The sequence below is a fragment of the Eublepharis macularius genome, chromosome 8 (genome assembly GCF_028583425.1).
Source record: "Eublepharis macularius isolate TG4126 chromosome 8, MPM_Emac_v1.0, whole genome shotgun sequence".
Lineage (NCBI taxonomy): Eukaryota > Metazoa > Chordata > Lepidosauria > Squamata > Eublepharidae > Eublepharis > Eublepharis macularius.
In genome coordinates, this window is record NC_072797.1 from 142,644,588 (window position 1) to 142,670,255 (window position 25,668).

The window sequence follows — 25,668 nt, forward strand, 5'->3', positions numbered from 1 at the left end:
TTTTGTTTGTTCAGCACCTTTTTTGTGACCGCAGAAAGTGCATTCCCAGAAAAGGCGCCGAAAAAACGGACGCCAAACAGCCCACAATCGTTTTCAAACGGAGACGTCTGGATTCCTGGGGAAAAGCCACGAGCGTTCGGTGAGTGCACCATCCCTATAAGGCCATGTAGAAATGGCCTTCACCTGTTTTTCCTAGTATCTGGTATGCACATGCAAATCCTCATTTCTTTTGATGTACAAGTTTTCATTGACCTCAAAGGGATTTTGTGATAAGAATATCCATACATTACATTAGTTTCTGGCTGGTGAGTAGATAATTACCACACTGAGCCCTGATGTGGTACAGCAGTTTGAGTTCCGGCCTGGAACATGAAGGTTCAAATCTCTTCTCTGCCATGCAGTTTTCTGGGTGACGGGGGCCCGTCGCTCTTTTTCAAACTAGTCTCCCTCAGGGTGGCTGTGAGGATAATTTACTAACTAAGTAATGCCAGGTAGAGCAGTTACCCTCAACTTTGTTTAACATGTAGGCTCTTCTGGAATTTTGAGAACAGGTCATGGGCACCATAACAAGATGGCTGCCAATGGGCCAATTAAAACATGTTGGGAAACTTCATGGAACATTAAGACGACCTAAGCCAAGCACGCTGAAGGCAGCTGTTTCCGAAGGGTTGCTCCCTGCACGTACAAAGGAAAGCACCTCCTGCTTTGGTGAGAGGGGGGAAAACCAGGACTGGCTCTTTATTTTGAAGAAAAAATACTCTGAGCAAGCAGTAGTTGGGCACCATGTTGTAACCTTTGTTATGTTTCTAATAGGGTTGCCAGCCTCCAGGTAGTGGCTGGAGATCTCCTGGAATTACAACTGGTCTCCAGGCCACAGAGATCAGTTCACCTGGAGAAAATGGCTACTTTAGGGGGTGGACTCTATGGAATTATGCCATGCCAAGGTCCTTTTGCTCCCCAAACCCCACTTTCTCCAGATTTCTCCAGGTTTCACCCCCCAGATCTCCAGGAATTTCCCAAGTTGGAGCTGGCAACCCTAGTTTCTAACCATGGGAACCTACCTCCAGCTGACCAGATGCCTGATTTTTAGCTCTATTTGCATGCTTCAGTGTAGCTTTGTTAGTGAGGTATTGGAGTATAAGATCTTGACTGACTGAAAGCTACCCGTTTTCTTAAGTTCACCTACGGTCTTCAGTGCAGTCCCATATTGGGACTGTCTACTTAGAGAGGGGTGACCTCTCCAACCACGTGACTGTTTTTGGCAAGAAACACCGCTCCAGAGTGGTCCAGGGGGAGGGGTCGCCCCTCGGTAGCCTAAAAGCTGGAAAAATCCTATTCCAAGCAGCCAGCCTGCGCAAGCGCGGTCTCTCCACTGTGTGCCTGCACGGAGACCTAGAAGAACAGCATCTACAGGTACGTGCAGCCCGTTTTTCTACCTTTGCAGGATGTGTCTGTAACTGACCCCAGGGAACCTTGCTGAGATTGCTCAGAAAATGCAAAGCTGTGTTCAGTCACAGTCTTCTTTACTTTATTTCCTTTAAAAAAGGAAAGTCTGGGGCGTGCCTGTTTTCTTTTGCCTAAAATGACAACTCCCCCCCAGCCCAAACTAGGTAAATCAATGCTATGAAGTCAGCAATCGTGACAGTTAGTGCAAGGCTAAGGAAGTGGCTATACCTCAGTCTGGTTACAACTTTGCAGACGTCTCTGCCTTGCCTTTAATAGGGTCTTCTAGGTCACGCATGGTGATATACTTTCTTTGAGGGTTTTTTTTTTCTCAGTAAGTTTTTTGTACGCCTGTAGTCTGCTGTTTCCTATAAAATATCTTTTTGGGGAAATGTAGACCTCTGCCCGAGTCCCTGGAGAGCCACTGCCGGTATGAACAGACAGGACTGACCCTGATGGGTCAAAGGTCTGATTCAGTAGAAGGCAGCTTCATATTTTCATCTCTCTGGTTTTCCTTAGGGATGGGATTTCGACAGCCACGTTGCTGAGCCGCTGGTTCTCCAGAGCACAAATGCAGGGCCTTGTTCTAAAGCAGAGAGGGGTCAAACCGATCCCTCCAGCTGCCCCTTTAATGTCAGTTTGATCTGCAGCAACGATCAGGTGAAGTCATTTAGCTCTGTGCCAGGAGAAGCTTCACCTGTCCGTTCCTACGTCTTAAACCACTATTAAAGGGATAGGACTTTATTTTTCTCCTGGCAGGTTGGCAAATTTAAATGTAAATGAGGGGATGCCTCATAAAAAAATTCTCTAAAATGGTAAACCAGAACTCTTCTAAGAACAGTGTCACAAACCTTGAATTCCTAGGCAAAACCAGGAATACTTTTATCGAAAGCCACTTATTAAGACACAGGAAAACAAGTTAGTGAGGATTAACCTATAGTTTGAGGAGCCTTTGAAATAAGGTTCCTTCATTCTTACTTATTGTTGTAATCATATCAGAATCTGAATTGGTAGCAGTAGGTTTACTCCATTCTGCTCAGGTCCTGTGCTGGACACGTATCTTTTCATACATTGCCTTGGAATTTTTCTGTAGGTGCTGATTAACAGTGCAGTCCTCAACAGCGTTACTCCCTTCTAAGTCCACTGAAGTTAATAGGCTTAGAAAAGTGTATTTCTACTGAGGACTGCAGAAATACTTACCTTCAGAAGCATTACAATAGTAATTATTGGGTACTTGAAATGATTGGTGCCATAGCCAATATCTTACTAGTTACAATCAATGCTGCTTACCTACTTGACATATTTTCTTTGGACAGGTGGTGGCTTTCCTTCTGTGTTGGGAAGCTCCTTAGCAAAAAGACAACGTAGATTAAATTATACCATTTCTTTTTACAATTATGTGCATAAGTAATTTGTTTAACAATGTAAGAAAATAATTGACAAAGGTAAAGCAGTCAGATATGACAGTTGTAATAGTGGACCAAAGCAACGTAGCAAAGTTTCTCACGCTGCAATCCTGGGCATTCCCCCACACCTATTCAAAGTATTGTGGAAGGCCCCTGGACCCTTCGGAGTGGTGTTTTGAGGGGTACAAGGGCCTGCAGCTGGACTGCTAAAGAAGGAAAGCCAATCCAAACTATGTGAATTCCTTTGAACACTAAAAAAAGGGTTATAGAAGTACTAGTTATTATACTGATAGCGTTATTACTATGATGCATTATCTTGTTAACTATTTATTAGTACCCGGTGGGTTATGGAAATAAAACTAGTCCATGTATAAATACATAATACAGGCATATTAGCCAGGGGATCCCCTTTAAGGTGCTCTTGCTAACCAGAGTTTTCACAATGTAGGATCCAACACAGACCCCGGGCCATTTTGCTGCCAAGTAAGGTCGCTTTTAGCCATTCCCATGATAGCAGACTCGCTTTTAATGAACAAAAGCTGAACGAAAAGGCCGGGCTCCAAGGAAATGCTGTGTGGGTGAATCTAACCGGAGTGCAGACTCCATTGCCCGAAGGGATGGGAACTCGGCAAGTGCAGCTGCGAGGGAGGAACAGCCTAGTTCTTGCCTTTCAGGTCAATGCCCAGAGCAGCCAAGCAGGCCCAGAACCAGCAGAGCGTTGGACTCTTGCACACGAGCCGGGCTAGGCACACTAGTGAGTGCGTGGCATAGGGCCCTTAGGCAAGAGAGTGGGGGACATTTCTGCGGAGACCATCTTTAATCTCCTTTCACATATGTCGTATCAAATTGTTTATGTTTTGCTTCCCCATTGTATCTAACCTGTATCAGATTTTCTGCTCGCTTTCCCTTTCTGCAGTCTATATTGTGTTGATTGCATTTACTTACGCCGTGTAATCTGCTTTGAGTCTTAGAGAGAAAGGCAGACTATAAATAACAATGACAATGTATTCTTGCATGGAGCCTCCCAATGGCATGCAGTTATGCAGTTCCACACACACACGCACACCCAGTGGGCTGGGTTAGCCCTGGAGTTTCCCAAAGCAGAACTGGTTTATTTGTTTGCTCCTATGTTGTCAAACAGCAACTGTGGGGATGTTCTCCACTGCTTGTGCTTCCCCCACCTTGCCACCAGGAGGTGAGCAATACACTTAACATCTGTTTGTGAAGAAACAGCTGACAACATAGAGACTCTTCATTGCATTTACAATAAAAGGGTGCCAGAAAAATATAAAGTGATTTTGCTCTTCACTTATTTCTGGCTGCTTAGCAAGACAACTCTTTTTGGCTTCTGGGCAGCAGGATAAGAATCTGTGGCAAAAGAAAATAACAACCACAGCATTCAATTTCTATACTGCCCTTCAGGACAACTTAATGCCACACTCAGAGCGGTTTATAGTGTGTTGTTATGCCCCAGGAAGTAAAAACTTCAGGGAGACGAATCCCAAGCACGTTTCTCAAATCAGCAAGCTCCATTTCTGGCTAATCCTCTGCGCTGCTCTGTTTTTAACCAAGCCCTCACCTTTGGAGATAGGGATTGAGCTTGAAAGTCAGAGGCACAGGGCTTTTTTTCAGGGGGAACGCGGGGGAATGGAGTTCTGGAACCTCTTGAAAATGGTCACGTGGCCGGTGGCCCCGCCCCCTGATCTCCAGACAGAGGGGAGTTGAGATTGCCCTCCGTGCTGCTGGAGCGGCGCGGAGGGCCATCCCAACTCCCCTCTGTCTGGAGATCAGGGGGCGGGGCCACCGGCCACGTGACCATTTTCTCCGAGGGCAGCCCACTGAGTTCCGCCACCATCTCTTTTCCCAGGAAAAAAAGCCCTGCAGAGGCATATAAAGTTTGTGTCCTCCTTCTTGGGCCCACTTGATGGGTATATTGACTCCGAATCCAGCATGTCCTTTTCCTCTGGAAGAAAGAGGTAAGTATGCCAAGTCTTTTCACCTTCTCTTCTGATTGCTCTTGCCTCACTGTAACCCACTAGAGACGAATCAGGGAAGAGTTCTCTTTCCTCTGTCCTCGCTGACGCTATCTGATCTTGTTTGTTGTAATACTTAGGGAAGCAGGGACCACACAAACGCACGCACGCACGCACAAGCAAGCATAGTTCAGACCAAAAAGTTGCAACTCTCTGTTATGACTATCTCATAATCAGACTCATCACATTTTGCAGCTCCAAAGAAACACCAAACTCAGTTTTTTGGCTTCCTGTCTCAATGACATACGAATCTGAGTGTGGTCAGGGGGTTGCTTGTGTCAGAATCAGAACAAGGTTCGGAGCCGGAGCGGCGCAGAGGGCCATCTCAACTCCCCTCTGTCTGGAGATCAGGGGGCGGGGCCACCAGCCATGTGACCATTTTCGGTGAGGGCAACTTAAACTTTAAAGAACTCCCCCCTTGTTCCAGCTGACCCAAAATGATGTCATTGGGCGGTCCTGGGAACGTGCGTGCACTTTGCGCGTGCACATGTGGTACCAGGGGTACCACCTCTTGCCAAGAGTTGCCCCCTGTGCTGGCAACCCACTGAGTTCCACCACCTCTTTCCCCAGAAAAAAAGCCCTGGAAGTATGTCATCGTACAGCCATGGAAGACCTCAAATTTCTGCCAGAGCGCCGCCCTCTGATGGGTGGGAGGGTAATCCATTGCGTTGGTCAGGAGAAGAGCTGAATCCCTGAGGCTGAGAGTGTCCTGCAAGAGGTTCCTCAGAGACTTTTCTTCTCCCGTTGGCGGTTTGCATTCCTCCTCTCCTCAAGTTGATCCTATCCATTGTTTCCGATCGGAGGTTGGAGTCCCCTGCTATCAACAGCTCCGTGTTTGTGTGGACGTAATCCCTGTGGATCTGCCACAAGGTCAGCCGGTGTTGCCTGTTGATTGGGGCATCGAGGGCCCATAATCTGCACTTTGGAACAGGATCTCTCTCATGGGGTTGCCAATTAAAATCAATGATCAAAAGGTGACCCGGCACGGCTGCGATCATTTGTAGGATTTGACATCTCTTATTGGGCATGCACAGTCCCGCCACTCCCCTGTCCCTTGCTCCATGAGGGACCAAATGGATGAGCCCCACGTCCAGGCTCTCTGAGCAGCACTTCGCTCCCTGGGGGGGGGGGTGGAAATGTTGGTTTTATTCAAATAGTAATACATGTCCTCTTGCCCCTCTGACTGCTTCAGCCCTTTATAATTCCACGTTATGATTTTTAGATCCATAGGGGTATGATAGATTAAGAAGTAAAATCCGAGGGTGTCCATAAACTGGAAACTTCTATTCGCTTCGAGGGGATTGTGCCTCCGTGACTTCCGCTCCTGCTCTTTTCTCTTCTATGGATAACACTGTTTTCACTCCCTCCTGTGGCGCTGGTGGTGTGGCCCTACTCGGCGAAGGTGTAGTGGACACCGCCTTGCCACTTGACCCGCCCAGTTTGAAAGGAGGAGGGTAGAGATGTGTCCCCCTAGAGTGTTCCTGGTTGGGGAAAATGCTAGATGAACCGGTATTTTCCACCTCCTCTTCCATGACCATGTCCTCCTTCCCCTTCGCACCTTCGGTGATCCTCTCCTTTCTCTCTCTTCCTCTTTCCCTGAATTGATGTCCACTTCCTGTTTTTGATCCTTGCATTTATCCATTCCGTATGACAGGATTGTCAGCATATCCCTCAAAAAAGCTGCCTGTTTCTCAAGCGCTGCCTTTGTTCCCGCTGTGTCTGGATGGTCCCCCTTCTCTCTGCTTTTCACCCGCACACCTTCATAAGTCGGCTTTGTCTGGGTTAAGGTGGGGGTGGGCATTGCCACCTGCTCCACTCCTACTAACAGCTGGGTTAAGGTGGGGGGATGGGCATTGCCATCTGCTCTGCTCCTAATACCAGCTGGGTTAAGGCAGGGGGCAGGCATTGCCACCTGCTCCACTCCTAACATCAGCTAGGTTAAGTTGGGTAGTGGGCATTGCCATCTGCCTCACTCCTAATACCAGCTGGGTGAAGGCGGGAGGCGGGCATTGCCACCTGCTCCCATCCTGCTCCTGGCCTGGGCTTCCCACCATGCCACGTTTTCTGGACAGCATAGTGCCTTGCGTAGGCTTTCCTCCATGGCAGCGCCCTCTGGTGGTGCACCAGGGTATAAAGTGAGTTGTCTGAAATACGCTTATTCAATTATATAGTAAGATTACTATTTACTTCTCTGCAAGACTCTGCAAATAGATTGGGATCTCTGATAAAAATGAGCCAGAGCCAAGGGGAAGGCAATCTTTCCCATTTCCACATAGGGTAGCTATTCTAAGCTGAGTGCTTTTGGACTACGGGTTTTCCCCCTCCTCTACCTCCCCACAGCATTGTGTTGCGTTTGTGCACCTCCAGGTGTTTCCCCAGATTTTCTCTGATCTCTCCAATTCTGCTTTGCTCTGAAGGTTTGGAAAAGATTGCAGTAAAGCCTGAATGGCTGCTGTGTGTGGGGGGGGGGGCTGGGATTTTCCAATCCACAGGGCAGTCATTTCTTCCCTCTCCCTGCTTTTTAAAACATTTGGCACTAGAATATCATTATACTGATATACTGCTGTAACAATAGGTGTATCAGGTTCTCTGAATTCTCAGCTTTCATTTTTGAAAAACTAATTCTGTAACCACCTCCTTTTGCGGAAATATAAGGAAAAGGGTGTTTTCTCAAGGGAAGTTGAGACCTCCTTTTTAAAAAGAAAAGCTGAGAATTCATAGAACCTGATACACCTATTGCTACAATAGTTTATTGAAACAACAATATTTTAGTGCCAATTTTTTAAAAAAGTTGCAGAAGCCCTGGTGGCCCAGGGGAGAAGATGTGGCCACTTCTGGTGGAGCGGGGCAGAGACACTGGGGAAGCCTGCCGTGTGGAAGCCCAGTTCCCTGTGTGGAAGACACCCGTGCCCCGTCAGTGGCTGGGGGGACTGGAGAGTCCACCAATAAAACAACACGGGGAGGAGCTGTCAAGGGGCTGAGATGAATGATCAGTGGGTTTGCAGAAAAATGGAATGGACATGCTATGCAGTGACAACATGGGTGCCCCCCCATCTCCAACTCCTTAGTGTTTATTTCTAGCTGATAATCCTCTCAGCTGGTTTTGATGGCTTGTTTTTATATTGATATTTTCATATTTTTAATTGCAAGCCACCTGAGCATGACTTGGAGGAGACGGAGCAGAAATATCCTAAATAAGTAAGTTGCTTGAAGTGAGAAAGGCGGGGGTGGGCGGGGAGCAAGCCTCCCATATGCTTTCATCAGGACCCCTTAATATTTTTTTAGTTTTAATTTTTAAAGGCCACCCTAGTTTGAGAGTGGAGAGGCGAGGTCTGGGGACGGGGCTTGGATTCCGCCCTGAGCCTGCTGATGTCGGGAGGGCGGAATATTAATGGAATGTAAATAAATGAATTCTATTAAGGGCCCTCTAGCTCTCCCCCGTGTAACTGAGGCGCAACCCACCCAAAAGCACAACTGCAAATAGACTGGCACGTAAAAGGCCGCTTTTTGAACAGTTCCATTCCTGGTTTCCCTGGCAACAGGTTTTTATGCTGTCAGGGCAGCTATGAGAGTCGGTGGTGTTTGTTATCATCTAATAAAAATCTTATGTGCTTCTTAACAATTATCATTCCTAATGCTTTGTAACATAGGCCTTCCTTGAGGTAACCAGGTATAATCAGTTGACTGAAGAGTACAGGGAATACTCTGGAAATGTTGTGGAATTTCAAATCCTGGAGATACTTTATTATGCAGTGCATTTCTTGGCCATTCAGAGGGTGGGAGTTCAAAAACTCCCTTGGCTTCAGGCCTGTACCAAAATGTGGAAAATTTGAAGCATCCTGTATTTCTATTTAGTGATAAGACTAGTGGATATTTTGTGAGACTATCTCCATGTTTTGAAACATGGGCGATGGGTATGTGTGTGTCTTAGAAGTGTGGACTCTGTGGAAAGCTTGGAGTTGCTAAGGTTACATTGTGGGTACGGATATATCTACCTCTATCAGCAATAAGAGGCAGCGCGTTACTTAAGACACAGATTTCCATAAACAGCCAATTGTCAGGTCTCCTAAAGAGAAAGTTGTGACAAAGAACCCTCCTCTTACTTTCATATGTCCCCCCCCCTTCTGGAGGCACAGAGGATCACGTGGCCCTGAAGAGACTCCATTATACATTTTGTACACGCAGCTCTAAGAGGCAGATCGGAATAACTTCTGGTTCTTATATTCTGAAGACAGACAGACAGCAGTCCCTGCTTCTTCATCCAAGAGGCCTTGTCGCTGGCCTAGATCTTTTGGCAACGAGCAGTCTAAACCTGGTTAAGTCTCTATTGTGCTGCTTAGCTGCCGTTGTAAAACTATTATGAGCTAAAACTCAACTTTTCATTATAGCCAGCAATTTCTCCCCCCCCCCCCGCCCCCATACATTGTTAACATCCAAACTGAGGCATTCTTGCTACATCAGCTGGTCCCACTAGAGTTGCCAGCCTCCAGGTAGTGGCTGGAGATCCCCCGGAATTGCAGCTGGTCTCCAGGCCACAGAGAACAGTTCACCTGGAGAAAATGGCTACTTTTGGGGGTGGACTCTATGGAATTATGCCATGCCAAGGTCCTTTCCCTCACCAAACCCCACTTTCTCCAGGTTTCTCCCCCCCAAATCTCCAGGAATTTCCCAACTTGGAGCTGGCAACCCTAGGTCCCACTGAGGAGGAGGAGGAGCCATTTTTGACTCCTCCATTTTGTACTGTAAAGGTGGGCAGGAAAGACAGAAATTTGCTGCAAGTTAATTTTACTAATTTGAGATAAACAGCAGTTGTGCAGAGAGGGCATTTAGATCAGGGCTTCAGGTGTGTGTGTGTGGGGCATAATACCCTTAGCCGTTTCCCCAAAAAGTAGCTGGGGGAAGATAAGATTTCTGTTAGGCCAAGGCCGATTCCAGACAGCCCTCCCCATTCCGAAACGTTGCGCGTCGTCGCGTGGAAAACGCGAAATATCGCGTTTTCCACGCGACGACGCGCGACATTTCGGAATGGGGAGGGCCGTCTGGAATCGGCCCAAGTGGGGATAAAGCACTTTGGAAAAAACAGCTGTGCCTTCTGTTAAATTGGGAGACATAACCTGCTGGGACCCAAGTCAATCATTTTCTAATACAAAAGTAATGGGCAGGAGGGGATAGAAAGAAACAAAAGTAGAGCTGTGATATAAAGGAACTGAAAGAGATCAGGCAAGTTTAAAGATTATTTTTATTCTCAGGTTTCTGTTTTGGTGAGAATAGGTTTTGTAAAAAAAAAAAAAAGCCTGTAATATGGAGAATTAACAGATCGCCATCAGTACAGCCCCACAGCCTCTCTTCTATGTTATACGAACACCCCTTTCCCAGCCTTTCACAAGCGAATCAAGCCTTTTGAGGAACTACACACACACACACACGCGCGCGCGCACACACACACACAGAGAGTTTGGCAGCACTGCAATGGAAATCCAAGAAACGTCACCCGATTTAGGGATAGAAAACATGACCGATTCCAAGGGCAATTCTTCAGCTGCTTTAAGAGGAACTGCTTGAATGATTCCTGTGCTTTGCAGAGCAGAAACCTCACCGTCTTCCCAGGAAAACTGGCAAAGGCTCTTCGCTGATGCCACGCCAGCAAGATCCCCTTGTGACCTAGCCAAGCTCTCTCTCTTCAGCTGGGTGCACAGCAAAGAATGATTCTGGTGGTGGGGGGTTCTTAACGTTTTCACGTATGGAAACAAGAACTTAGCCTCTGTTCCTGTAGCACGATGATGCAAAGGGCCAATGGCCCCCAGACAGGTAGGAACCAAAGCCCTAGAAGTCCAGTAAGGGATGGATCAGTCTCTAATCACAGATCAGGACCGACTTTTGCAGGGGACCCAAAGTTTAGATGCCATGGCTTTCTAAGAGAAAATGAGAATGGCCATGTGTCTTCTTGTATAAGCCTTGCGATCCAGAAAGTTGCATCCAAGACGAGTACATGTGGACATTTCATCTCAATTCTATCTTGTCCATGGATTGCCCCTTAAACTTTCTGGCAGAAGTTCAGTAGTCTGAAAATAGTAACTACCACTGGTTTATATTGCTGTTTTGGCACTTTAACCAGAGGAGGACCAAATTTGGTTGGATGCAATTCAAGGCGAATCTAAAATAACGTATTTCAGAAGCTTGATCAACTTCATTAAAGTGATGTTAATTGAAATCTGATTTTGAAACTTTTCTCAGCTCTTACGCCAACTAACCATCAGGAATGCAAACTGAAAAGGCAACTAGCCTCTCAGGATACTTCACCACCTAAATTCACATTATAGATCTGAAATTATCTACAAGATCCAACAGTCATTGCAATTAAAAATACCCAGCTCCTCTTGTATAGAGTTGTCAACTAGGCTGCCCTAGAGAAAGTTCTGGATTTCAATATAATGGCTAATTTTTTTAAAGGTTTAAAATTTCACTGCTGACATAAAACAGGTTTGTCAATGTATGTTCCGTTTTTCGGTTCTCATTAAACTAAATATAAAACTGAACAGCTGTTTAGGTCAGTGTCAGGATGGCACCTTAAAACACACCCAGAATTTTGAGGGTGATGCTGTTTATAAGATGGTCGCTGTTGCCCTATAGCTGGTTCCAAACCAATCCATTAACAGATTAAAAATTTCCAGTGTGATCCAAACTAGATACTTTTTTCATGATTTTGCCACACAGCCAACTCGTATTCGCTGCAGACACACAGCAGAACGGCTTAATAACAACAAGAAAGGAAAGCCCAAACAGGCTCAGAATGCCACTGTGGCGAAGGGCTCTGCTCCTGCCTTCCCCCGAGCAGTTTTCCCGTGCAAAAATGGCACTGGGGGGTGCCCGTTTTCACTGCTCCACATGGAGTATTTGTGCATGTGAAACAGCCAAAATGAGAACACTCCCCCACTGTGTTTTTACACAGGGAAATGGCTTGGAGTGAAGGCAGGAGCTGAGCCCTTCCCCTCCCACAGCTGCATTTGAAAGCCATTTGCAGCCATTTTTTAAAAAGAAGCCATTTGCAGCCATTTTTTAAAAAGAAGCCATTTGCAGCCATTTTTAAAAAAGAAGCCATTCGCAGCTGCTGTGTAGCTGCGGGAAACACAAGTTGGCTGGTGTGTCGAATACGTTGAAAAAACTATTGTCTAGTTGGGTTCTGTGTTGTGACGCAGAACTGCAAGGTTAGGTATCAGTTTCAATCACCCTGTCCAGGAAGTATTCATACTATTTGCCCGAACCCCATGGGCAAAAATGGTTAATGTTACCAGAGCAGTGTAAGACCACCATGAGATCCCAGCCTTTCCACTACTCGGGTACCACCGAAAGTGCACCCTGACAACTTCCTTCTTTTGAAACTGACCTGCAGCAATCTACAAGACACGGACCATCAATTCTAGGATAATTCAAATCAGTTGACTTATTGATGTGATTTGGTGTCAAGAACGACTTCTGGAGAGGGTAAACATCTATTACAGAGGAAGTGATAATCTTGCAAGTTTTTGCGCTCCTCATTTTAATATACTGAAACAAAGCCCAGTCCATTTAGGGAGAAAATCTATTCGTGGGTGCACCTCGCCGTGACGACCCCCAGGTTCAGGGCTGCCTGTTATTTGTATACAGCCTCTGACTCTCACAATTCTTAAAGACTCCAATGCTGACAGATGTCTACCTTCAATCCTGCTGCCAGTTCAGTTTTGTTCCCTGGTCCAATTTTTCCAGAAGGATATTTTGGAAAGAATGATTTCGAAATTGCTGCATTGCCCTCTATGCTGCAGATCTGCCACAAATTAAGTTTTTAACTTGTTCTCCCTCCTTTCTCCTTCCCATTTTGTTGTGGTTCCCACAAAATGGAACATCTTCCAATCTACTACTGTCAAAAGCCAAGGAATGCTGTACTGGACGGCCCGCCATACTAGATTTGGCTTCCCAGTGCTTGTGAACCAAGCGTTTCCCGCTGGGAAAGCAAAGGCAGTCCCCAACGAATCTGTGCTATTGTTAGTGAGGCAGTTTGTACAATAAATGCAGTGAAAACTGAAGTATATATCGTGAAAGTGTGTGTGATATTTTAACGGCGGTGATACATACATGCGATATTTTGACAACAAAGATTCCAGAAGATGGTCTAGCACAATCTCCATGCTCCACTTTGCACCCAGTGTGAACTCAAATTTTAAACTGCATAGATAATTAAAAAGTTGCATATTACAAAAATAAAGACTGACACTTAAAAAAAAAAATACCCAAACCACCACGAATTACTGAACAGCAGTGATCTTAACAAAGTGGCCCCCTCTTTCACATTAGACAGACTTGAAAATGGAGTACCCCCCGATTGGGACTGCAGGTGTTGCTTTTCCAACTACACAATGAATATAATCCCTGAGAAGCATTTCAACTCATTCTGTTGGCAAGCAGCTCTGGGTTAGAGGGTGATCCTGAGGCCGAGGGTCAAATGACAAATCCTCCAAGCCCGCCTTTCTTCTGCAAGTTAATATATTACTTTTAAAATCATTTCAGTTTTGAGTTTGTTAAGTTATGCATTCAAGTTCCTGGGAATGTGTCCTTCTAAAGAAGAGGTATCTTCCAGTTTTGATTTTGCGTCCTTTTCCACAGCGCAACACTGCCACAGAATTGTTAGCTTCTTCCTATGGGGAAACTAAAAAGAAAAAAGAAAGAACATTTACAGAAGAGAAGCCGCAAATCAGAAACGTTCTCCAGCCAGCATGGTCAGTACAGCTGGCAGTACAGTACAGGAAGGGGGGGGTGTAAATAGAGGGCCGTTTCCTGTTTGCTGTAAAGCAACCCGCCTTCATATTCCATGGAAGTTCTTTTTACTTTCCAGAAAGAAACTCAAGTAGCGTTTTGCAAATTATACTCAATATCCAAGCTGATTCCTGATCCAGGCCTTCTAAAGAAGAGCTTGTAGAATTACAACTTTGGCGTAAAGGATTTAGCTCGCTTTCTGCTCCCTTCTTCTTTTGGCTGCACTGAAGATACACAGACATCAAATCCGCCTCCAAGCCTCCCCCTCTTAATAGCAAACTGAATACAGGAGGCAAACCTGAGCACATTTTACCACCAAAGATGACAGAATGGCAACTATCTAAACAAGGGGGAAATAGTTCATGGCAAACCAAAGCTCTTGTTATATTTGAGCTTCAGAAAAAGAGAAGGTGAGTAGCATCAGTGGCATCACACAACCCACACATCTCTTTGCCCAAATACCCTAGAACAAGCAGAAGCCCTGTTGGATCAGTCTGAGGGGCCAACATTCTGTCTCCCCCAACTCAAGGGTAGCAAATTCACGGGAAAAACACGTGTCAAGGGACAGATTAAGGAGCGCCACCCCCAACCTTCCCTTCTTGTGTGTAGACTGCCTCATCCTGAGAGCGCTTGGCAAGGGTGAAGGGGCTGTGAAATCTGCCCAAAGAACATGATGTAACTGAGTTGGTACTACATTCACACCGGCTTTTATAGAACTGCCAGGTTTTTTTTTTTCAAGGTGAACTTGCCGGAACGGAGTTCTAGCACCTTTTCCCAGAGTTCAGTACCTCTTGGGATTTCTGGGACTTGGGCTGACAGCATCATGAGTACTGGCACCTCTTCTTTTTAGGAACCCCCCCCCCACTGATAACAGCTAATCACCTGGGGTGAGCAAATGCTGTCTCCAGCTGATTAGGCAAAGAAGCATATATTGGGAAGGACTCTGCTCTTTTTTCTTTCAAGTCTTTTGGATGCAGATGGGCTCGCTCATGCCCATCTCTGCAAGAATGCAACTTTTGTGAATTTCCAAGGCTGCATTAATTGGAAAGGCAGCACTGGCATGAGAACAGGCCTGGAAGCTGTTTCAGTTCAAATCAGAAGAGCCGGCACCATGGTGGGAGAGCTCTGATCTCTGATCTTCTTGCTATGAGCTTGTCATGTAGTAACTTCTTAAGAGAGAAGAGAGTGTTTTCTATGCAAAGATGGGCTGGCATATGTTCCCTTTTGCTGCTTCAGTTCCCAACAAAGCACAGCAGAATTGGGGCTTCTAACTGCCCCCCCAGCTTAGCTCCCCCCACCCACTACCAGGAACTTTTTCATTTAAAAAAATCAGCAGTTGGCATTTCTTGTTTTAATGTTGTAACAGTCTTATCAGGATTTCCAGATTTCATTTTTTTAAAGCAAGCCTCTACAGAGACCTAAGGCAAAAGGCACCAGAGCTTTGAATTGTACCTGGACACAAACTAGCAGTCAGTAAAGCTGGAACAATAATTATATCTCCCTTGCAACAGATCGGTGTTGCGACTGTTGCCTTCACGTTTTGATCTAATTGTAGCTCACAGACAGTCCACAGAGGCAGCACATGACAAAGTCCGACGTGGACGTTACCAACTGCACTTCTAACCGTCGCCAGCAATCAAGGTGAGTCCAGGAGCACCTTTAAGACAAACCAACTTTATTGTACATAAGCTTTCAAGATCTGACGAAGACAGCTGTGGTTCTCGAAAGCTTATGTTACAGTAAAGTTGCATCTGATGAAGAGAGCTGTGGTTCTCAAAAGCTTATGCTACAATAAAGTGTGTATCTGACAAAGAGCGCTGTGGTTCTCAAAAGCTTATGCTACAATAAAGTTGCATCTGATGAAGAGAGTTGAGGTTCTCAAAAGCTTATGCTACAATTAAGTGTGTATCAGATGAAGAGAGCTGTGTTTCTCGAAAGCTTATGCTACAATAAAGTGTGTATCTGATGAAGAGAGCTGTGGTTCTCGAAAGCTTCTGCTACAATAAAGTTGCATCTGACGAAGAGAGCTGTGGTTCTTGAAAGCTTATGCTACAATAAAGTTGGTTAGTCTTAAAGGTGCTACCTGACTATTTACTATTTTCCGACTACAGACTAATATGGCTAACTCTTCTGGATCTATGAGCAATTGTGATGAACTTGATTAGTTGTTCAGGTCAACTAAAGATTCTTCACTCTGCTGATAGCCCTAATGATCTAAGCTATTGAGAAGACATACGATTTAAATTAAATTTAACTGTTCACAAAATTAAAACATTTCCTGTTGAAAAATGTATTTCCTTTACAGTTTTAAACAGAAACACACCCCAAATGTTTAACTCTACTTAAGAAAAATAAGCTGGAGATGAATTTTTTTCTGTTACTGCCTGAGGATGTTTCTTAGTATGCCTCCTCAAGAAAAAAAATTGTTTTGCTAGAAGAAAAGCTTTAACTGGAGAACCTGATTTAACTGCTGTTTCTTTGATCTCATCCAACTCCACCGTCTTTTTGAGCGTATTTATTCACAAGGTTTGTTCACACATTTCATGTCCCATAGTTACTCTCTCCTCACTTTTATCAAATACTTGAAAACTCTTAGCTGGAAGTGTGATCTCCACTGAAAATTATTATTCATGCTGACACTGAACCATCAGAAAAGATCTAGACGCTTCTTTCTGTGACGGCTTGTTCACACACACTGGTCAGTGCGTGGCGAACCTGTATCTGAGCACTGGCTCCTCAAACTAGCTTTGTACAAATACCCTTTTGGAAAGGCCAGAAAGTGTGCCATCATGCCAAGCAAGCTTAGGGTCAACTAATGGCCGAAGGGCCCACAATGCCAAGGGCTGGACAGAATGCAACCCCCCATCTATCTCCCAAGCTGCTCGAGAAACCAGTTGAGAAAGTACGCTATGCTTCGCTTGCCCAAGGTGAGGCAAGACCCCATGAAAACCAGAGCAGCCCCGAGCAATCCTGTGATCAATTTAAAAATAAAACTTACCTGCATGGGAATAGCCCCATAGGATGTTCCCAATATTTCCTTTTTGAGTAGATATTCCTTCGGGTACATCCAAATGACGACAGCACAGTCTTACATTCATTAACAGGTCCAAACAAGTGCACAACACAGGTCTGTAGATTTATCAGTCCCAGGGCATCACCATGGGGAGGCAGTGGCAACCCCCCAGGGGCTTCAGAGCAAAGTGGACACAAAAGTTTGCGGGAAGTTTAGGACGGGGAGCTTCACTGCGTTTCTTGCTTCGGCTAACTACTGCAGAGTTCTTGTGAACGCACAACTCCGACCCATGACTGGTGTTAAGGGTCAGTTCGGCCAGACTGCAGATCTGTGTCCAGTCCAACGAGCAACATTCAACACACCCGGCTCCCTTTAATCTGCACATAACAAAGGGCAGGGGGGAAAATCTCAAGGTTTATGAGGCTTACGATTCTGAATATGCATCCCATTATGGCCCCTGCCGCCCCCCAAAGCAGCACTAAACAAATGTATGTAAAACTAAGCATGTCTGTCATGAGAATTACAGCCTTGCTAAAACAGACAGAGGCCCAGCTAATAATCCAGCATTCTGTGTCTGACAGCGGCCAGGCACCGGCCCCAGGGAAATGCCCTCTAGGGGCACGTTCACAGCGCCCTTTTTGTATTCAGCCTCTGCACATACCTACTGTGGCTTGTATGGTTTTATGAATTTGGGTGAAGGCTGCAGGAGAATAAAAGAAAACTGGGTGAAATCCATGACGTTCTCCATACTGGACAAGTTTGCCACAAAGTCTGTCCTTATTGGCTCAATATCCTGAACGTTTTTAATACAGCGTACGGTTACAATACGCCTTTTTTCTTCAGTGATAAAATGTGCTTATTTGATTTCCATCCTGTCTTCTCATCCCACACTGGTTTACATCTAAAGATGAAATATAATTCAGCGCTCTGCTGGTTCGAATCCCACCACTGCCATGAATTCAGTAGGTGGCGTTGGGTCAGCCCCAGTTCCCCAGCTGAATTGCGGGGGATGATAACCACACTGACTTTGTTCACCACTCCAAGTGGGGCACTAATCTCTCTAAAAGAGCGGTATATAAGCGCAGTTATGATTATATGAAGTCATCTGGGCGGGCATCCCACTCAAACACTGCTCCCCACTAAGCCCTGCTGCTTGCTCCCCTTCCCTTCCATCCAAGTTCACTCCCCCAAGTGCTGACAACTGGACGGAAATTATCTTTTGCTAGCGAGTGCTGGGATTGATCCATCTAATGATGGGGGAAATGACAACATCAACACTATGTAAGCTTGGTTTAATAAAACTAGGTTGTTTATGGAAATGAATGAACTTCTTATAAACAGACAGATTTTAAAAACCCTAAATATATTCTGAGGTTATTTATAAGCCATTTGTTTAGTCTTAGAAGGCAAATATTAGAAGGGAAAACCATGCCCTCTTCATTTTGTGATTATTCATCACAGTTCATGTATTACTGCCGTGGTACACATTATCAGAGAAGTTTCTTTCCACAGTAATCCAGTAAGATATGTACCATCCCAAGGAGAGTTACAGCTTTCTAAATCAATTGAAGTCAGTGGGCTTAGACGAGTGTAACTCTGCTTAGGACAGCAAGATTTCAGTTCAGTAGCACCTTAATGACCAAAATGATTTTCAAGGTATAAGCTTCCGAAAGTCAAAGTTTCCTTTGCCTTACTGGAGCTGACTCTCAAAAGCTTACACTCTAGAAATCTTTAAGGTGTGTTACCAGACTCAGATCTTGCTGTTCTCCTGCAGTCCAACACAGCTACCCACCTGAAACCATCTGCTTAAGGTGGCAATGTATGTTGGCTATGACATGCCAGTTAACTGTGAACTTGCTGTCATTTAGGTCACCCCACCCTGTCATTGTTCCCAGAGCGGGAGTTACAGGCTGATTTCAAAGCATTTGCAATTATGGCAGGCACAGAGCTTTCATCACAGAAAATACATTTGCACATTAGCAGCTCATGAAAGGACATATACTTCGAAGGTGCAAGTCTCAAAAAAGAAAGGAACCTTCATAAAATGCAACTCTTCAGATAAATTTAGCTTCAATGATCGCACGAGACCAGACCACCAGAGCAAATGTTCTCTCTTCGCAAGAAGGTATATTGACTCCACCATACCTTTTTTCCTCAAGCTGTGATGTCCAGGTCCCCACAAACAAATCAGAATCATCTCTGGGCTGTATGTCTCCAAAAACGCGTAGCAAGAGCTTGTTTGATTAAGGGGTATTTGGTGTGTCCTTATATAGGGGCAAAGACAGGCAATTGCCAGAGGTCACTTGGAACAAGGGCTGATCACCGTTGGTGTTGGGGGATATACCAAAGCCACGTTCACGCGCTCACTTCCATTCTTGGGGCAGATGATCTCCGTCACTCCCTCCGGCCTGGGCTGACTCAGCAACTCTCCTGTGAGAAACAGGTTACAGATTGACGGGGTCAGAGACAGCGGCATATCTAACTTCGAGTTTAAATTCCCAAGACAGACAGTTTCCGCCAAAATAGGAGACAGCTCTAACTCAAGGCTCCGCTATGCTTTTGGAGAGAGATAACATTATACAAAGCCTGTTACTCAACACAATCCTCATTTTTAGAAACTGCACAGCTAAAGGATTACAAACTGCCCTTGACAAAAGCAAACATCTGTCACAGCCTCCCCCCTCCCTTCCTAGATCACTACAGACAAGCTCTAGCGATCTTGATCAAGATTAACACGGCGGCGGCGTGCTCCCAGAGTCTAATGAGGAAAAGGGCACAGAATGCTAGCCTCTGCAATTAGGGTTCAGGGGCAGATGGGGCTGGAGATTTATCACAGCAGCCCTTCAACAAAGGCCTGAATACATTATTTGAACGATGGCTACCATTAACAGAACTGGAAAGAGCCGTCTAGATATGCGGCAGTATTTTATTAACCTCAACTGAATGGGGGAGGAAGGGGGGAGCAAAGGCCCCTTCCAGCATCATCTAATCTCAGCCCTTGCGAACAGCACAAGGCTCCAAACACAAGACAACGCTCTATTAAAACCTCCCACAGAAGAAAAGTTCCCCTGTGCCCAACCAGTTTTATTTTCAACCTAACTCCTAGTTTTGAAGTCCTTGCCCCAAGAAGCTTACAATAAATTTCATTAGTACGGGGAACGCAGAGGGAGGAGAGAGGCGCACAAGCTCGTTCTGCCATGAAACTCACTGGGTGACCTTGTGCTGGTCGCTCCCACACGGCCACACCCCTGCTCACGTCCTGTTTTGGGGCGGGGGGTGGATGAAAAGGATCATGCAAAAGAACCTTGGAGGAAGGATGGGCTGAGAACCTCATAAAGAGGACAGATGTGGGCAAATGCAGTGAGACACATACCAGGCACCGTTTCAGCCAGGGAAGCAGGTTTTGCAAAAAGGGCAGGAGGAATAACTTCTCCTATGTGAGATGGGACCAGCAGCGGAGGGCTACCTATGTGTCCAGTTTGTATACTTCTCAGCCATATCAGACTTGCCACTCTTGGAATCAGAATACTGGGTTAGACGGATCTTCAAAGTGACCCACGCAGGTGTGTTTTACATCCTTACCCATTCCCTATTTCTTTAGACGGTACAGCAAGTTACTGGCATTGTTGCCAAACGTTAGCATGTTGTTGCAGTAGTTTGAAATGCGGATCATGCCTTCTACGGCATTGACACTTCCTTCCAACTCTGTGTTATTTGCAAGCGTGAAAGGCTCGACATTTCGGGATTACAGAGGAAGTTGGGCCGTAGAGAAGCCAGGACAGAGCCGCACAAAGTACTGCACAATATTCCTCCCCACCCCAACTGTGATCAATTTATTGCTACGCTTGGGAACAGCTTTCCACTCCGCTGCTCCCCATCTTTTGGTAAGATTACATATTCCACATTCCTCCCACTATGAGGATGTTGTTTTTTTCAGCTGGAAAATGCTCAAGGCACAGAAATTATCCTGCTGTGAAAGGGGTCAATACAAGTCTAATGGGAGGAGTGCAACCCCCCCCCCCCACACCTTTTGGAATAAACTAGGAATGGCCACTTTCTACTATCGTTAACAACTGAAGCTCTGGGATGCAGCTGTCCCAGGGCGGCTGCTTGCCTCAAGCCGCTCACGGCTGGCTCGTTCCACACGCAGATCAAATTCTTTCAGACAGCTACCACTTCGAGAAACATCTGCACATTCTAAGGCCAACTTCGGCACTCACGTTTGGTAGGCTGTACCTCTGCTCCTATCACAGCAGAAGCAAAAATTCCTTGGCCCGTCACCCGAGGATTATCGGTAGTCATAGGTTTCAATACAACCACCAAATCGTATGGTTGCAACTGACTGTGAAAGAACTCAAGGTAATACTATATGGACCTTCTGTCTCCACAGCTTGCTGCTCCCTGAAAGTAAGCCACGTTACATCAGTGATTCACAACATGGCGGCCAGGGGAGGCGCGCTCTCCATCTGTTTCTTCCCAGAAACCCCTCTTCCCCCAAAGCTAATGGTCAATTTTGACTTTCTTCACCTCAGTGGAGCACAAGGTATTTAAGAAAAACGCAGAAGGGAGGTGCTTCTTGTGCCTGCTGGAAGCATTCATTTGGAAATAACTCCCCCCCCCCACATCATAGGAGGATGCTTGGCTTGAACTACCCAACCTTTCGTAACTGCCCCTCCCCTTGGCAGCCATTTTGGGTGATGCCCACCTATCCATTCTCTCCCTCCCTCCCTCTCAAAATTCCTCAAATGCCCACAGGGTCATCAAAGATGGGACCCCCCTCAGTTACATCATTGTAACCTTCACGTGTCTGATTCCCCTGCTGGTCCCACTGCAGGGGCCGAAGTCTGCACGACGGGGCCACCCTTCCTTCTACAAGCCCAGGTGAACCTTCGTTGTGGAGGATTTAAAAACCCCAAACAACGCCAGCCATGATCTTGGCTTATGTGGGTTTTTAGGGGATTGTTGCAAAGCACAATTTTTTTTTAAAAAAAAAGTATACTCGCTTGTAAGCTGTGTTGGAGACCTTATAGGTGGAAAGATGAAGCATTTTAAACAAACAATGTAGAATGAATTATACAAACCAAGAAACTGCGCACATCTAATCAGTTTGCATAATTTGTATAACCTTCAGTTTTCTTGGAGCTGAATATAATTTTTTTTTCACAGTACAGAATGCGTGCAGTCTTCCCTATATGATATCTAAAAGTTAGCCTAAGTGAGCCACAAGCGCCACATAATTCTTGGTGCATGACCTTCAGGGCTACCCCTTCAGCTCCCTCTCCCCCCTTGTGAAACACTACGCACGCGCGTGCACACACACAGAGTCTTGGCAGCCAGTGAAAAAGAGCATCACTCTTGGCCACTGGAGTGCAGTCAGTAAATGGTAGCAGAGCAGCCTCCATGGATCACACTTATCATTCACTGCAATCTTGCTTTTCTGTCTGAAGCTTTTCTCCCCAAATTTGCCATATGGCGGAGTACTCTGTGCCAAATGTTATATAAACTCAACCCAAAAGGTGCACGCACGCACGCGCAAATCACGTTCCTGTTCTGCTGAATTAAGCCCCCGGAGGACTGTGTTGTAGAACAAAGTCAGCCCCGGCCGGGCTGCCCAGTCGACTCCTCCTCTCAAAACTCTGGAGAGGACGGGGAGGAGAGAGACCCGCCACTCGGTGGCTTTCACTCAATGCCTAGACCTTTCCCAACCCATCTGTGTTTGGACAGCACATTCCTTCAGAGGCATGTCATATAAACGATGGGAAACCCACCCCCTGACAGCAAACTGTTTCATGAAAATAAGACAAGGAAGAAAAATTTCCCAGAAAGGGTTTTGTTTTAAAATAGCCACGAGGCACCAACTGAAATAAGAGAACTTAAAAGCAGTGCTACTTTTTAACTGCTGTGTGTCACCTTAGCAGCCTCCAGGAAAAAGAAGTCTCAACTATAAATAAACTGGAATAGGAAAGAGTTTTAGATCAGAGGCCGGCCTTGGAAACTGTAGCACCAAGAGAGGACCCGTGAATGAGAGAGACTCGCACATCAGCCAGCACTTTAGCCAGGAGCAGCCTTTAGCCTCGCTGCAGATGCAATAAAAGTCTGTCAGTGATGTTCCCCGTATTGCACACTCCAAAGGGAAGGAACTGCCATCGTGGGGGCAGGCCCCGTCTCCCCCACGTGCTGCTCAGAACGTGTGCTCTGGGGACCTCTCCAGAGAACGTCTGCGTTGGGGTTTTCCCCATAGGTGCAGGTAAAAAAAGTCTCTATCTGCCATTTGTTGAGTGAAAAACCAGGGGGTATAAAATACATCGCTAGAGCCTGTCTAGACAAGAGTGCCCCATCCGACATTCCAGCCAAGGCAGGGAGGTCAGGCATGGGGGAAGTTGTAGGGCCTGCTGCCATGGTCACAATTCCCCTTCCACATGTGTGTTTTTAAAAGAGTATCTACACAGAATTTACAGCTTACATGGATGAGTGTTCAGTCCAATACATAACAGATCCGAATCCAGTGAAAATTTTTCACCAGTAGAAGGGCGGTGGTTTTCACCAAGTTGCCCCTACACGCTGTTGCAAGAGGCCCCCTGTCCCCAAGAAGCAGCATTTCTGGGGGAATTTGGGGGAGTAGCAGGAAAGGAAAATATGAAGAAATCTTGCACCGCTGACAGAAAATGTTTCCACCGGCAGAGATTTTCTGGAGGATCCAAACCAAAGGCCTGAAACCCCAGTCTGATCCAAACCTAGCGCAGGGTTAAGAGAAAGACCCACTGGCAGCAAATCCTCTCTCACCCACCCCCACTTTCCAGGACTCAGCTACGTGATGCAACGACGACGACCACCGAATGGGGCACGTCAGGGGGAATCCTGCTTCGTCAACAAACTCAGGACGAAGCGGGTCAAGTAATGTGTGAAAATATCTCAGCAAGTGGCGGGGTGGGGGGTGGGGAGGAAACTATTGTCTGGAAAGCCATAGGGTGGACTTACTGGAATCGCAAGTCAGCACTAGTCTGTTGATAATGTACTATGCAACTGCATTAGTGATTTCAAAAGAACGCAAGTACTTAATGCTCGCCATCAAGCAAGCCCATTAGAAACCTTCTATTTAGTCGCTTCTGTTCTATAGGTGTTTCTACATTGGGGGGTGGGAAGTAAAATGGTAATGAATTCAGGGAAATACAAAATCAATGTAGAAGGAGGGATCTGTGAATGGCCTGAAAGTCGTATGGAGCCAAAACCAGAACAATGACATTTGCACATTTACCTGCATCAGAATATACACCGTCTGAATAAGGATTCTGGTTTATTGTACCAAATTGACATGTGCATCTGTGTGTGCAATGTTTCAAAGCCATGACTGGGACAAGGGCTGTGGCTGACAACCACATCAATGCCGGTGCTACTATCTGATATGCTTCTACAGAATATAAAGAGACTGAGGGCCATCAAGGATGACTGAGCAATCGGAAGGGCAGATGACTGGATTTGGCCAAATCTGAAGCCCCTCCTTATAATATCTAAGCACCTGAAGCAGAATGGGAAACAAACACAAGCTGTCGCAAAGCTTGAAATCCTCTCATTCTTGGAGACATTTTGCTTGCTGACTGACTAGGCATTTTTATTGGACAATAAAAGGCTATTCCCACATACAATCCCTGCTTTTCAGTTCTGTTGCATAAGGGGAGGTGAGACAAATGCTTGCTATTAAGCGGCCCTGAGCCAGCACAGGATGTTACAGTGAGCTCTGAAATGTTAACACTCGCACATATTTAAACTTTAATGGGTGTGCTACTTGGAAAGACGGCACCTCGGTCAGAGATCACGTTTTTCCTTTTGCAGAGGAAGAAGATACACCATGAGAACTCTTGGCTCTCAGCTACACTGGCTCCTATTAGATTCTACCTCTTGTCTTGTATCTAACATGTTCTCAAATGTTCCAAAAAAAATCGCAGTTTATCTAGGAAGCCTAACAAAGGTGCCTGTGTGAGAAAATCGGGGCTCGCAGATAAGCTTCTCCACAGAGAAGTCAGTGTGGCACAGTGGATAGAGTGTTGAACTATGATCCTGAGAGATCTGGGTTCAAATCCTCCCCAATGGCATGGAAGCTTGCTGGATGACCGTAGGCCTAGCACAAGCCCTCAGCATGGCCTGCCTCACAGAGTGGCTGTGAGGCCTACTGCGAAGTGTGGGGGCACTCCCAGCCCTGGAGCAATGACGTCACTTCCCAGAAGTGACATTATCGTGCCACCCCAAACAGACATCAAAAAAGGTAAGTGCTAGGTTCCCGTGCACGCGCACACACACTGGGAGGGTAAGGGGACCTGGCAACCATGAAATGTGTGCTTCGAAAGGAAAAAAAATGTTCAAAGGAAGCAACGCAGAGCAATATGACCTTAATTCTGTTTTTATGAATTTAGATCCGAGTCAAACTGGATTTCTACAATACTTGGTTATAAATGTTTTATTATATTGGCTATTAAATTCACATTCTTCAAAACACCACAGAGCAGCAAAACTTTATGAGCTGGCTTCAGATGAAGCCAGGAATTTCAGTTCTTGATATTAAAACTCTGTGGAAGAAGCAGCAAGAAACTGTGATCATGATTTCATTTCATCCCTAAATACAACTCAAAATAAGCTAGAAAACAGGATTCTCCCCTCCTCCACAGACAGCTGCAAACAGCTTGGAAAAAAAACCCCTGCTGCTTATGGTGTATGCATTCATCCCACTTTCTCTTCCAGTAAACAGGACAGGTAGGAATCTGAATTGTTCCGATGCGAGTGTTGTTGACCAAAAGTGACGGTGGAGCAAGACAAATGTGTGTGCTCTCTACGGGGAAAAACAACACTCTGCCCAAACCACTCCCAGCTTTTTCAGAATGATTTTCTGTCTCTAGATTATCTGTTTTCTTGGTAACATCCCAAAAGTAAAAAAGCAATACTATTTCCTATAATGGAACCTATTGTCTATGCAGGCAACATTGCACCGTGACGC

The 25,668-nt window shown here is 45.8% G+C and overlaps 1 protein-coding gene across 1 annotated transcript in view; it reads right to left on the reverse strand.

The window, feature by feature from the left end:
- Positions 1-10,103: 10,103 nt before the first annotated feature.
- The window catches only part of MFHAS1 (multifunctional ROCO family signaling regulator 1), a 38,737-nt gene continuing 23,172 nt past the window's right edge, over positions 10,104-25,668 (reverse strand). The window contains exons 2-4 of the mRNA XM_054986401.1: positions 18,828-19,112; positions 16,668-17,059; positions 10,104-13,562 (exon numbers count right to left, since the gene is read on the reverse strand). Of these exons, the coding sequence (XP_054842376.1) occupies positions 18,982-19,112 (131 nt within the window). The 3' untranslated portion in view covers positions 10,104-13,562; positions 16,668-17,059; positions 18,828-18,981. The remainder of the gene's footprint in view (positions 13,563-16,667; positions 17,060-18,827; positions 19,113-25,668) is intronic.